General features: G+C 39.8%; 1 protein-coding gene across 2 annotated transcripts in view; it reads left to right on the forward strand.

The window, feature by feature from the left end:
• LOC143036797 (hemolymph clottable protein-like) overlaps positions 1-15152 on the forward strand; it is a 191496-nt gene that overhangs the window by 169917 nt on the left and 6427 nt on the right. For both annotated transcript variants that reach the window (XM_076204540.1, XM_076204541.1), the window contains exons 30-32: positions 413-595; positions 1611-1766; positions 9753-9996. In XM_076204540.1, coding sequence (XP_076060655.1) covers positions 413-595; positions 1611-1766; positions 9753-9996 — 583 coding nt within the window. The remainder of the gene's footprint in view (positions 1-412; positions 596-1610; positions 1767-9752; positions 9997-15152) is intronic.

Consider the following 15152-nt stretch of genomic DNA (forward strand, 5'->3'; position numbering starts at 1 on the left):
TTACTTCCATGTAGAAGCTTTGAGGGGCTTACAGTCGATCATTGGACAGAGCCAAAGATCTCTATCAGTTTCAACTACATTTCCTACATCTATTCATATAGAGCTGACAACCAGCAAATTGCCCCTACCCTGCTACTAGTATTAGTATAAGCTGGTGATATAGAAGTTGACCCATACTAATACAACGCAGACATCTGTCGAAAGCTTCCACCTATAGAGATCTATGAGAGGTACTGAGGACAGTTCCCAGTCATTGTGGGGCTGTAGGCTTCCCTTCAATGAAACTCAAAGCAGCAATTATTATGAATGTAAACAGGCCTGTTTGAGTATTCCTGTGATGCAGTAGTTTCACGGGTGTGTGTTGGACATAGTAAATCTTACTTTGCTTGATAATGGGCATAACATCCAACAGGTCAACACTTTTGATGGCATGATTTATCCGCTGGAAAGGAATTCTTGCTGGCGAGTGTTAGCAATGGATGTTGAAAACTACAAGAGTTGGATGCTCCTCTACCGCTACGAGCCAGGAACTTATCTACGTTTCATCAATCCAAGAGGCAAGATTGTTGCTGACATCATGCCTAATCAAGTTAAGGTATGGGAATTGTAATGGGTGTCAGAAAGTATGAAGTGATTTATTTTTTACAGTGAATTCCATGGCATGGACAGTCATCTCAAATGGAGGGTAGGGTAGAAGCTTTCTCAATTGTTTAGAGTCCATAAAGCAGTTCAAAACTGCTCTGAGGAATACAGTTGTGTAGAAATGGAGGTTGGGACCAATGGCCCCATGCACAAGCATTGCAATGTTCAACAAATAGGACCCCATATGGGGTACTGACTGGAAAAGTTTCATGTAGCTGATACTTTAGGGACCTTAGTGACAGCCCTAAAAACTAGAGTCATGCATAATTACTTTATGATGGTACACTAAACTTTACTTAAAGAAAGAAGGATGATAATTTTTACCCTCTATTACTCTTCTGATCTGATACCCACTTTAAATCTCTTTTAACACTTGCATGACCTCACCACATCAGCTAATCACTATTCCCCCCAAAAAAAAGGAAGTGTTTGTTATCAGTTATGGAATACAATACAAACCAAGAGGTGAGATTCATGGATGCTCAGCCCAAAGCGGTGGCCATAGGCAGTCACATGCAATTGTCATCCCCTGCATGCACATCCACTCTTTCTATCCACAAACTTCAGCAGAAGTTGAAGAGACAACCATGTTCTTGCAAATAATTGTATTGTACTCAGACTTACAACCTTTCACTTGTTATACTACATCTCACCACCCTCCGGTTTCCCCTTACTGTCACCTTCGATCATGCTTACTGTTATTGATCCTACCTTCATCCAGCAACGACTCTCAGACCCTGAGTATTATGAAGAGATAGATAAAAACAACCTCACCTCTGTCTTTTGTAAAGTCAATGAATGTAATAAACATCCCACTCAGGAAACTATTTGTGACAAAGTTCAGAGTTATGAGATCTGATTAGGTAAATGCGAGATCAGAGTGCTATGTGGAACACTGGTATGTCAATTTTGTCCCGCCAAAGGCACTTTATGTAGTTTGTTCTTTGATTTTTCTTATGATTTTACAGGTGAATGGTAAGCCAGTGGTCATGGCCAGTGACTACGAGGTAGTTCGCCAGGGTGAGAGAACTCTGTGCACTGTCGAGATGTACAATGACCAGATCTACGTTAACTTCCCCGGCATATTGGCCGTGTCTCTGAAAGACAGCCACATTGTCATTGAGGTGCATATGACCAGAAAAATAAGTTCATAGTTTGTTGTGGGGCACCCCATCCTTATACTTTGTATGGCCTTCATTTTCACTTTTAATTGTTAAACCTGTACATCATGTGCCTGACTAACCTGTTTTTGCATACCGTATTTGTGGAGGAAAACCATGGTCTTGTAAAATTTTATATTATAGCATTTTAACTTTCAAAATTACCTTTTGTCAGGCAGTAGAGTTTATTTTCCATGGCTGTTTGCAGAGTGAGAAATAAGGAGGTAAGGAGGAGAGCAGGGGTAGAAAGGGAGTTGGAAGATAGGGTTGATGAAAGAGTATTGGGATGGTATGGACACATGGAAAGAATAAGTAAAGAAAGATTAGTAAAAGAGGTGTCGAAAGCAAAGATGGGGGAAATGAACATGAGAGGGCGACCAAGGATGAGATGGATGGATAGGGTAAAAGGGACATTGGGAAAGAGGGGAATGTCTTTTGAGGAAGGAAGGGAGAGGACAGAAGATAGGGGTGAGTGGAGAATGTTTGTGTATGGATAATGCTGTGGTGTATGGAAGGCAGTGGGTGGGGTATGGGGGGGTGATGGAGTATGTATGAATGATATTTTGATGCAGTTCGAAGGGATTTCTCTCTGTCTTCTCTTTTCTATGTGAGGGGACAAGGAAGGAGGGTCTCCAATTTAATGAAGTGGCCTTGCTGTGGGTGTGCTGTCTTACTACATTGCTTCTCACCCTGGGTAGTGGGCAAGATGCAGGGATGACCTGTCATCCAAGAGGAGCTAAGAAAACAGAGAGGGAGGGGTGGTGAATGGGAGTGAAGTATGTGGGGATGAAATGAGTGGGAGTGGATTTTATGCCTTTGACTTTGGCTACCTTCCTTGTAAAGGGGGAAAAGTAGTTGGTATATGTATTTATCTAATTGTAATATACAGGAGGGGAGCAATGCTGGTTGGGTAGTCTCCTGTTACCTAATTTTCTAACATACATAGACTCAAGTTCATGTACAGTTCCAATTTAATCTATATCTTTGACTTACAATTATCATATTTAGATTTGAACTCATGTATTGTTTGAGCTTGGGTTGTATCACCTTCTAAGCTCTTCCACATATTTCTATATCTCTTTGGAAAAATGTATTTCTTCACATCCTTTTCAACATGTGGTCTTTCTCAGAGGTGGATCCAGGATAAAAAATTGGGGGGGGGGGGGGCTAACCTGAATTCCTTCCTCTGAGTAGTCTGATGTATCAGAAGTCTGAGGTATACTTAACTTAATAATGTTTTTCAGATTTTTCTGTATTTCAGACATATACGAAGGGTGATCAAAAAGTAATGACAGTGATACCATATATTTTCACGGTACAGAGGTAAATCCAAATAGTGGCCTACATTCCTTCAAAGTACTCCCCTCCTGCCTCTATGCAACGTTCCATCCTCTTTCGCCACTTCATGAAGCACTCACTGTACTCAGAAGCCGATATACCTCGTAGCTCTGAATTGACTGCTAGCGCCAGATCTTGGATGCGATGAAACAGCTTCCCTACGATCACACCTTTGATCTTTGGAAACAACCAAAAATCACAGGGAGCAAGGTCAGGCGAGTAGGGTGGGTGGGGGAGAAGTGTGATCCCCTGCTGCTCCAGGAACTGCACAGTGAGGCGAGCTTTGTGGGGGGCAGCATTGTCATGGTGCAGCAAAAGGCACAATCGGCGACGGGTTGGTGCAGTCTTGGCCTGATATTCCAGGACTCGAGGAAGGACGTGATCAGTGTAGTACTGGGCTGTGATAGTACACTGTTGAGACATTACATCCACACACATTGGTCCTTGTGAATTGAAGAAGATGGTGAAAAGGCGCTTCCTGCTGCGAAATCCTTCCTTCAGAATCTGAGGTCGAGGTTCTTCATCACTCAACCACACCATATTAGACTGCTTGTCTCTGGTGGTGAAGAAAGAAATCCAACACTCATCTCCGGTAGCTACATCTGTGAACCGTTTCGGACCATTTGGCTCGAATTCAGCCAGCCATAGACGACAAATCCGCACCCGTTCGCTCTTCTGCTCTTCCGTAAGCAAATGAGGTATCCATCGAGCACACTTCTTCCTCAGCCCTAAGTGTTCATGCACGATGTCATGTGCGCTCCCATAACTGACACCGAGCTCCAAGAACAAGAATCGAAGAGTAATAGTTGGATCTTCGTCAATGATGGCCCGCACACGGACCGTCGTTGCTTCGGTCACGGATGTCCGAGGGCGGCCAGGACGATGATCATCTTCTAGCTGCAATTTTCCAGCTGCGAAAGCTCGAATCCAGTGGGAAACAGTTTCCAGTGATGGAGTAGACTCGGGAAAAACTTGCAACATTTCCTCTCTGATCTCCGTTGCTTTTTTCCCGAGTTTCCACCTTGTGAAGGTGTAGAATCTGCAGCCTTCTTTCAAAAAATCCATGTTTCCAGTTAGAGAGGCAAACCAACAATGACGCAATCACACAGCGCAACGATAAAATGTAAGCTAGACAAACAGCGACAAGCTCAAACATGTAACAACAGGCAACACTTGCTGCCCCTTGCTCCCCGCCCCCCCAACACTTATAGTCTCTCAGCTACGAGTCCGACTGTCATTACTTTCTGATCACCCCTGGTATAATAGAATGTATATTTGTTTTATATTGTTACACTCTTGTGCTAGTCAGTGATAAGGCACTGGCACACGTATACTCTCGCATAGAGAGAAATTATTGCAGGATCCATGTGTAGTGTTAGTGCACATGGACTCATGGAAGTAATAAAAAATAAAAGTAGCTTTAAAAAACAGAAATACAAACAAAAACGTGTATGAACTTCTGAACCTGTTAATAAAAGTATCTAAATTACATTAATAACACACAGCATTGTTCATGGGATCTCACACAAACATCAACCTCCTGTTTTTTGGGGCAAATACATTGATTACACTGTCTATTTCAATATTGAATTCAATGTGAACCCTGAGTAGCGCCAGGCCGTTGAGGCGATCTTGACCCAAAGTATTCCTTAGGTAGATCTTCAGTCACTTCAGGGTTGAAAATGAACGCTCGGCCTCTGCGTTCGAGACTGGGAGCGTGATCAAAACTCGGAGGAGCTTGGCCAGATTCGGATACATTCGGGTCTGGGCGTGGGCAAGGGCATCTCCAATGGATTCGAACTTTATTGTTGTTGAATACCAGCGCTCTGCTTCCGCCTTCACGAGGCTCAAGGTCTCGATGTCAGCCTCATAAACCTTTGCCGCTTCCAGTACAGCAGCAACATCTCCGTCAGCGCTGCTGAGCAGATTCTTGATCTTGAAGCCAACAGGAATAGTATCATTCCCGAACCGGGTCTGCAGCTCAGTCAATACATGGTCGAGGAATGGGACATATACAGATCTTCTGTAATACTCCTCAGCTGTCTGGAAGGGTAAATTCGCTCGCTGCGTTTGGCGCTTGCAAACTCGAGGTACAGGAATGGTGTCGTGTGATGACCCGATCTCCTGGAGGAGCCCCTCTGCCTTCTTGAAGATGTCCTGGAAGCTGGTCAGTGCACCTTCCCGGGTCTTGTTTAGATGCGTCACCACATCTCCAATCGTAGCGTACGCTGAGACTAGATCGACCATAGGGGACTGCAGGGCTCGGCTTGGCTCCACAGTGTGAGCTAGCACAGACTCAGCGACGGCGAGACCAATCAGAAAGCACGGCTCTCGGATTGCTATCAGTAGTAGTCCCGCCGTCGCATCCAAGTTGCTCTCATTCTCCAGAAAGACGGCAATAACTGGCAGGAATTCCATAAACACAATGACTGAGTCATGTCGCTCAACCCATCTAGTAACGCAGAGGCTGACCAGCTTCTTCCGCTTCGTGGACAGGTGCTCTTTTACGAGCTCAGTAAACCTCATCGAGTGCATGTTTGAGGAATAGATGTAGTTATACACCTCGATGGGAGTCTGGAGAGCGAGCTTTACCTCCTTGGTGTCACAGGCCTTGGTCAAGACGAGGTTGAGACGATGACTGAAACATTTCTCCCTGTCCTCTCCTTTTATGCAAGGGGGGACGGAGAGGGGGGGTCGCCAATTTAATGAAGCGGCATTGTTGTGGATGTGCTGTGTCTTGCGACACTGCTTCTGACCCAGGGCAGTGGGCAAGGTGCAGGGATGACCCGTCATCCAGGAGGTGCTCAGATAAGAGGGAGGGTAGGAGGGGTGTGGAGTGTTTTCAGGGATGAAATGGGTGGGAGTGATTTTATGCCTTTCCCTTTTTGGCTACCTCCCTTGTAAGGGGGAAAAAGCCTTGGTATATGTATGTATGTATGTCTTCATCTAAATAATGGAATGACACTTTAATCTTCTGTAGTAGTCCATATGTCTCTCCCACAATCCTGCTGATATATCTGTCAGGTGACAGGTTAAGTGTATATGTATGTTTGCAGACAGTTTCATTCACCTAGGACACCACTCTGCCAGGTCAAGTGTCAAAACTATCACGGTATTTTCATTGGACTGTTTATATATGTGTATATATATATATATATGTGTATATATATATATATATATATTTATATATACATATATATATATATAAATATATATATATATATATATGTGTGTGTGTGTATTTACCTAGTTATATTTCATAGGAAGGGGAGCTATGCTCGTGATGTCCCGTCTTTATATCTCATTTTATCTAGACTATTTTTAAATTCATGTATTGTTTTTACACACACCACTTTCTCATCTAACTTGTTCCAAATGTCTATTACTCTGTGGGGAAAGCTGTTCTTTTTGAGATCTCTTCTATAACTGTCTTTCTTGATTCTCTTTCCATATCCTCTTGTATTTCTACTATCCTATTTTATTAGATGCTCTCTATCAGTAGTTTCTATGCCTTTCATGATTCTATAAATAGTTATCAAGTCTCCTCTCTGTCTTCTTTGCTCTAATGTCTGTAGCTCAAATTTTGCTAGTCTCTCTTCATATGATAGTTCTGAGAGTGTTGGTGCTAATTTTGTAATTGCTCTTTGTATTCTTTCAAGTTTTGTTATATATTTTTTTTGTACTTGGTGACCACGTTGTCGCTGCATATTCCAATCTTGGTCTTATCAAAGTGACCAGTATTTTCTTCACCATTTCTTCATCCAGGTATGTAAATGCCACTTTGATTGTTCTTATTAAATTATAAGTTTCTCCAAAAATCTTGTTTATATGTTTCTCAGGGGACATATTCATAATAATGACTCCTAGGTCTTTCTTGTTTCCTACATTTTTTATTTCTTCTTCTCCCAATTTATATGATCCCACTATTCCTTTTTTGCTTCTTCCAAATTCCATTATACTACACTTCTTAGCATTAAATTCCATCTCCCACTTCCTACTCCATTCCCATACTTTATTGAGATCACTCTGTAGCGACTCACAATCTTCTTCAGTGTTCACTTTTTTCAACAATTTTGCATCATCCGCAACAGCTCATATAACTTTCAATTCCTTTATCCATATTATTAATATATATAGAAAACATTATTGGGGCCAGAACTGTTCCTTGTAGAATAACACTTATCACTTCATCCCAATTAGAGTGTTTGTCTCTTATCACCACTCTCATTTTTCTTTCATACAGGAAGTCTTCCATCCACTTCAGCAGTTTGTCCTGTATTCCTCCTGCAGTTTCTAATATCTTAAGCAACTTCTTATGTGGCACCTTATCAAAAGCTTTTTTCAGGTTTAGAAATGCACAATCAGCCCATCCCTCTTTCTTGTATTACATCTATTAGCCTTGAATAGAAACACATTAAGTTTGTGACGCATGATTGTCCTTGTCTGAATCCAAATTGCCTTGGATTTAGTATGTTTTTTTTTTCCAAATGCCTTACCCATCTAGTTTTGATAATTCTTTCACAAATTTTTGCTATCGTACTTGTTAGAGCAACCAGTCTATAGTTAGTAGGGTCTTCTTTGTTCCCCCTTTATATATCGATACTATATTTCCTATTCTCCAATCTTTTGGAACTTTTCCTTCTTTCAAGGAGCTGTTTATTATGCTATGTATTTTGTCTGCCAGTTCATTCCTGCATTCTTTCAAAATCCAGTTTGCTATCTCAGCTGGTCCATGCGATTTTCTGACATCAAGATTGCTCAAGTGTTTCATTATTTCATTCTTTGTTACTTCTATTTCTTTCATAGGGGGGACTTTCTCCTCCCATTCGATAACTCTAGGTTGTATGTTCTCCCTTGTAAACACCGATTTAAAATGCTTGTTCATAATTTCTGCCATTTCTATTTCCTCTGTGTATTCAACTCCTTGTCATAGTTTCTCCAAGTCTTGTTTGTTTTTCAGACTGTTGTTTACAAATCTGTAAAATAGTTTTGGTTGATCTTTACATTTTTCTATAACATCTTTTTCATATTTTCTCTTTTCTTCTCTGCACGCTTGTACATATTCATTTCTATAACTAGGATATATTTTCCATTTTTCAGGTCTTTTGTCTTTTTTCCATTTTATCCAAGCTTATCTCTTTTGTCTTTTAACTCTCTACATCTTTTGTTGTACCAGCACTTTACATATTCTTTTTATGGCTTTTGTCTTGGGACATACTTTTCCACTCCTTTATAAATTTTGTCAAAATATTCCATTTCTCTTCTACTGTTGTTTCCTCTTTGTATATTCTTTCCCAGTTTTCTTTTTGAAAGAATTCTCTTAATTCATCAAAATTTGTTTTTTCATACATCAATCTTCCCTTTCTACATTGTTCATTTCTTTTCATGTATTTTTCCTCATTTAGTTCCAGTTCAACCAATATGTGGTCACTTTTACTTATTGGTGTTTTATATTCAATCTTTTCCACTATTTATCCATACCTTTCTATATTGTTCACTGTCTGTTAGTTTCCCTGTTTTTGCTAAGATGTTCTCTGCTGTCGTTTGTGACCTGAATTTAATCTTAATTGGTCTGGTCTTATCTGTACTATATTTCCCGAGTCTATATATATTTCTTCAATTTGTTCCCCTATTTCAGGTTCATCTTCCTGAACTAATTCTAATATATTGTTTACTTTTTCTTTTTCCTCCTTAATTCTCGTAGTCCTGTTTAAGTTATACTTCTCTTCCATCCCTAATGTAATTATACATTTCTTTTTATCTGCTAAGTCTCTTACTATATTCTCCTTCTCCCTCATTACTTTAATAACTGTATTTTCAGTTTGTTCTTTCATCTGCTGTGTCACTATGTCATTAAATACAATTTTATTGTTCTCTTGGACTTTCTTCCAACCCTGTGCTTCTTTTGCTATGGACTCTATTCTCTCTATTATTCCTCGTTAATTCCTCATTCTCATCTTTTACTTCCTTTAACTGTTTTTTCAATTTTTCTACTTCTTTAGTTACGTTTTGGTTTTCCTTCTTTAATTGTTCCAATTTATCAACTTGCTGTGCAATCTGTGTGAGTTGACCTAACCTACTTTCCCAGTGTTGAGCCATATATTTTTAGTCTTTCCTCTAGCCTTGCTAATCGAGGGAGGTTGGCATCCCCCCTTCATTAAATCCATTGAAATTATTATCTTTATTTTCTATTTTGTTGTTCTTATTTATATTTCTAAACTTAATCATTTTACTGAAATTATTCACTTCTGCGTCAGCTAACGACCTTTTGTTGACTTTTTTTCCGTCAGGTGACGCCCATGCACCTCCTTCCTCATTTCCTTCCAATTCTCTCAGTAATCCCTCCCCTTCTCCTTTTTCATCATCTTCCCACTACACCATGAGCTTTCCCCTTCCCTATAAATACAAAAAGGTACTTCCTCATTGTTGAGATCCACAAAAATTTCCCTTCTTCTTTGGAGCTCCAATCTTTGCTGTGAATCGGTCTACTTGTGTGTGTGTGTTAGATTATTTTATACTTTAGGGATTCCCCTTCCACAGTAGAGAGTTACTTAGCAAAGACACCTCACGATTGTACCCCTTGTTAATCCATCTTTTCCTCCTCGTCCGCAGACGAAACTGGTTACCACAGGCGGTTTGTGTGGAGCCAGTGACGGCGAGGTGACTGGCGACCTCCAGGGACCCAACCGGTGTGTCTATTACAAGCCAGAGCTCTTTTCTGCCTCATGGTCTGCAGGAGGAGATGGTGGCGAATGCGACCCCTATACCATGAATGACCTCTTCACAAAGGTGGAGGACTATCAGCAGCACTGCCCCAAGTTCCAATCTCAAGCCACAGGACCTGCACATGACTGGTGTAGGTTCATGTCTCTATCATTCAAGTCTTATCCTACCAGCTACTGAACCTGGAGTAGATGGTGAAGCAGTACTGTACAATAAACATACTACATGTACAGTATTGTTAGGTTCATATGTTCTAACTAAACAACAGGTTTAATCTGCTGGAAACGCCGCACTAACCCCGGAAAAACTGAACATGTTATAGGTCAAAGAATGTTCGCACATAAAAGCTTCTGCTAAAACGAATTTTTGGATATGATGCCTGATTCTTCTCCCCAATTAGTTTGTTATATCAAGGGTCTATTGTATGTATTAACCTAGTTGTATCTTATGGGAAGGGGAGCTACGCTCGTAGTATCCCACCTTTGTATCATGCAATGTCTAGTTTGCTTTTATATTCGTGTATTGTCTTTGCACACACTATTGTTTCGTCCAATTGTTCCAAGTGTCCACCACTCTGTGTGGATTTTTTTTTCAGATCTCTTCTATAACTACCCTTTTTAAGTTTTTTTACATGTCCTCTTGTGTTCCTCTTGTCCCAATTTAGTAAGTCCTCTCTATCAAGTATTTCAGTGCCCTTCATGATTCTATTGATGGTCAGTAGCTTGCCTCTCTTCTTTGTTCCAAAGTCGGTAACTTCAATTTAGCTATTCTTTTCATATGACAAGTTTGAAAGTGATGGGGCCATTTTCGTGGTTGTTTTCTGGATTCTTTCAATTTTCTTTATATTCTTTTTGGTACTGGGTGACCATAATGTCGCAGCATACTCCAGTCTTATTAGTGTGACTAATATCTTTTTAATCATTTCTTCGTCTGAATAGGTAAATGCCACTTTTATTGATCTTAGTAGGTTATAGGATTCTCTAACAATTTTATTTTTTTGTTTTGTGTATTTACCTAGTTGTCTAGTTCCATGATAAAGGAAAGGAGCTATGCTCGTAGTGACCCATCTTTGGTGGGGAAAGGGGGATGAGGGAGTATGTGTGAATATTTTGATGCAACCCAAAGGGATTTCTTCCCATATCTTTTTCTGCGTGAGGGGGGGTGCCAATTAAATGAAGCAGCCTTGCTGTGGATATGCCATGTCTTGCTACATTGCTTCTGACCCATAGCAGTGGATGAGATGCAGGGATGACCTGTCATCTAGGAGGAGCCAAGAAAAGAGGGAGGGAGGGGTGGTGAATGGGAGTGAAGTATGTGGGGATGAAGTGGCTGGGTGTATTTACCTAGTTGTATTTTATGGGAAGGGGAGCTACGCTCATGGTGTCCCGCCTTTGTATCTCAGTGTCTAGTTTACTTTTGAATTCATGAATGGTTTTTGCACACACCATTTTTTCATGAAAACTGTTCTTCTTCAGATCTCTTCTATAACTATCTTTTTTTAGTTTATTTCCATGTCCTCTTGTGTTTCTCTTGTCTCAATTTAACAAGTCCTCTCTATCAAGTATTTCTGTGCCCTTCATGATTCTACAGATGGTCAGTAGGTCACCTCTCTGTCTTCTTTGCTCCAAAGTGGCTCGACAAATAAACTGAAAAAAGTATTGCTAAAAAGAGACAGGCTTATAAGAAATATAAGTGCTCAGGTGTATCTAATGACTATGAAAGTTATGTATCAATACAGAGAGATTTAAAAAAAGACAATAAAAAAAAAAAAACGATCATACAAAATGAACATCGCTGATAAATCCAAAGAGAATCCCAAAGAATTCTATAGTTACATTAGAGATAAAAGGGTTGTTAGGAATCACATTGGTCCACTATTATCTGCTGTTGGTCAACTTGAATATTCAGATGAAGGAATGTGTAATATTTTAAACAATTATTTTAGCTCGGTATTTGTAAACGAAACACCTCAAAGTGAACTCTAAACTGAAACCTGTGAAAAATCTAGGGTAAACTTACTATGGTAAATATAACAAAAGAAAAAATTAAAAGGTGTATAGATAAACTCAAAGTTAATAAAACACCAGGGCCTGACAGTTGGCATCCAAGAATCTTAAAGGAAATTAAAAATGAGATTGTTGTTCCATTAGAAATTATTTTCAAGAAATCCATCATATCCGGAGATGTCCCAAGAGAATGGAAGCTAGTTAACGTTACTCCCATACTCAAAACAGGTGACAAAAAGAAACCAAATAACTATAGGCCTATGAGTTTGACTTCAGTTGTAGGAAAAATAATGGAAACTATCATCAGAGATGCTATTGAACATCATTTAGAAAGTAACCGTTTGATAAATGATAGCCAGCATGGTTTCAGACGGAAATGTTCTTGCGTGACTTACTCGAATTCTACAACACAGTTATCTTGAATTATGACAAAAGAAACAATATAGATTTAATATTTCTAGACTTTGCAAAAGCTTTTGATACTGTCCCACATGAAAGACTACTTACTAAATTAGCTTTGCACGGAATAAGCAGTAGCCTATTAAGTTGGACTAGTAATTGGTTGAATGATCGAAAACAGTTATCTTAAATGGAAAAACTTCTAGATGGAAAAATGTTACGAGTGGAGTTCCTCAGGGTTCTGTTTTTGGGCCACTTCTATTCATAGCATATATAAATGATATAGACCATGGACTAAGATCTACTGTTTCCAAATTTGCTGATGATACAAAACTGTGAGGAATGGCAAATGATTATTCAAACCAATTAGATATTCAAGAAGATTTAGATAAATTACAGCAAAGGTCTGAAAAGTGGCTAATGAAATTTAACACAGGTAAATGCAAGGTAATGCACATAGGTAAAAATAACAATAAGTACGATTACAAGTTATTTGGAAATTCGTTGACAAAAGTGGATAGTGAAAAAGATCTCAGCGTAATTATCAGTAACGATCTCAAATCATCCAAGCAGTGTATTTCAGCCTCTGAGAAAGCAAATAAGATTCTAGGACTGATTGCGCTTTCTTTTGATTTCAAAAGTCCATCACTCATTAACAAGCTATATAAATCGTTAGTTTGTCCACATTTGGAATATGCTGTTTCCGTATGGTCACCGAATCTCATTATAGACATTGACAGACGAAAAAATACAACGGCGAGCCACAAAATTGATTCCAAATATCAAAAATAAATCATACAACAATCAACTAAAACATATGAATCTGTTTTCCCTAAAACAACGTAGACTCAGAGGTGACTTGATACAAGTCTTTAAAATTTTAAAGGGAATTGACAACATCAAAAGTGACAAAATTTTCACACTGAATGAGAATCAGACAAGAAACAATGGTCTCAAACTGTCCGGAAATAGATTTAATTTGGAAGTAGGTAGAAACAAATTTGCAAACCGTGTAGTTAATGAATGTAATAAACTTCCTGCACAGGTAGTGCAATGTAGTTCAGTTTGAAGATTTAAGAATTATTTAGATAAACACCGAAGCAAGATGCTGTAATGATTATAACTTATTTTATATTATTTGTTTTTGTTTCATTATCATTTATCTGTTTGACTTTCATTTATTATTAGTTATATGTCAATTTATTATTATTTACTATTTACCTGTTTTATTATTATTTTAACTATACCTATGCATTTATTTATGTATTTTATTGTTTGACACAGCCCGAAGGGATTTCTCCCCGTCTTCTCCTTTTGTGCATGGGGGGACTGAGAGGGGGGGTCGCCGATTTAATGAAGTGGCCTTGCTGTGGATGCGCTGTGTCTTGCAACACTGCTTCTGACCCAGGGCAGTGGACAAGGTGCAGGGATGACCCGTCATCCAGGAGGTGCTCAGATAAGAGGGAGGGTGGAGGGGTGTGGAGTGTATTCATGGATGGAATGGGTGGGAATGATTTTATGCCTTTTCCTTTTTGGCTACGTCCCTTGTAAGGAAGAAAAAGCCTTGGTATATGTATGTATGTATGTATTTGTTATTTACATTATTATAGTTTTTATTTGTTAATTTATTATTATGATTTTTTTTTGCATCTGACCTAGATATGGACCAAAAGGTCTCCTGTTGGCATGCTTCACCTTTGTAATCCTTTGTAAAGTCAGTAACTCCAATTTAGCCAGTCTCTCCTCATATGACAAGTTTGAAAGTGCCTTTGACTTTGGCTAGCTCCCTTGTAAGGGGAAAAAGCCATTGGTATATGTATGTAGTTCTTAGTTGAGCAGTCCAAGAATTGACCTCTCATCATATACCCTACCCACCATCTTGCTCACAAAGAATTTCCTGTAGCAATTGTACACAGTAGTGCCAGTACATGTAGTACTTTAATCAGTAATGTTTTCAAGATAACAACTCATACCCGGTACACTTTCCCTACGGCCACCACAGAAAATGGACCACTGACTTTAAAGACTGTATTGCCTTGGAGTAAGGTGGGAATCATTGCAGTCTTCACCAGACTTGCGAAACCTGCAAGGCAGATGTGGCTTGTGGGTGATACAATGATGTCTCAGGCACTGGCTTGGGTTCCTGTATGGATAGTGGTCAGCAGGGCCCCATCAGCCCAGCCACTGGCCTTGTCAGATGATCTAGGTGCTCCAGCCCACAATGGTTCTTCACACACAGTGTAACTGCAATGGCCACATCTACTGTGCCAAGAACCAGACAGTGCCTTCAACCCTATGCCAACCACACTGAAGGTATACATTGCCAGTATTGCATGGAATGTTACTAGGGTAACTCTTCAAATGGAGGTCTTTGTGAACCATGTATGTGTAATGATCATGGAGATATGTGCAACTGTGTGACTGGTCAATGCCACTCCCTCACAAAGGTGTGTCGGGATTACTGTGACACGTGTGACGCCAAGAATCATTACGTTGACGACCTCTTACATGGTTCCTGTTTTTATGACCTTCAAATTTATCACCAATTCACCTTCAACCTTTCCAAGAATGAAAATCATCACATATACCGAAGGCTTTTTTCCCCCATACAAGGGAGGTAGCCAAAGTCAAAGGTATAAATCCACTCCCACCCATTTCATCCCCACATACGCCACTCATATTTACCACCCCTCCCTCCCTCTTTTCCTGGCTCCTTCTGGATGACAAGTCATCCCTGCATTTCGTCCACGGCCCTGGGTCAGAAGCAATGTAGCAAGACACAGCACATCCACAGCAATGCCGCTTCACGTAATTGGTGACCCTCCTCTCTGCTCCTCATGCAGAAAAAGAGAAGACGGGGAGAAATCACTTTGGACTATGTTAA

The sequence above is a fragment of the Oratosquilla oratoria genome, chromosome 21 (assembly GCF_046742065.1).
Source record: "Oratosquilla oratoria isolate Oo_2021 chromosome 21, ASM4674206v1, whole genome shotgun sequence".
NCBI classification, from domain to species: Eukaryota; Metazoa; Arthropoda; class Malacostraca; order Stomatopoda; family Squillidae; genus Oratosquilla; species Oratosquilla oratoria.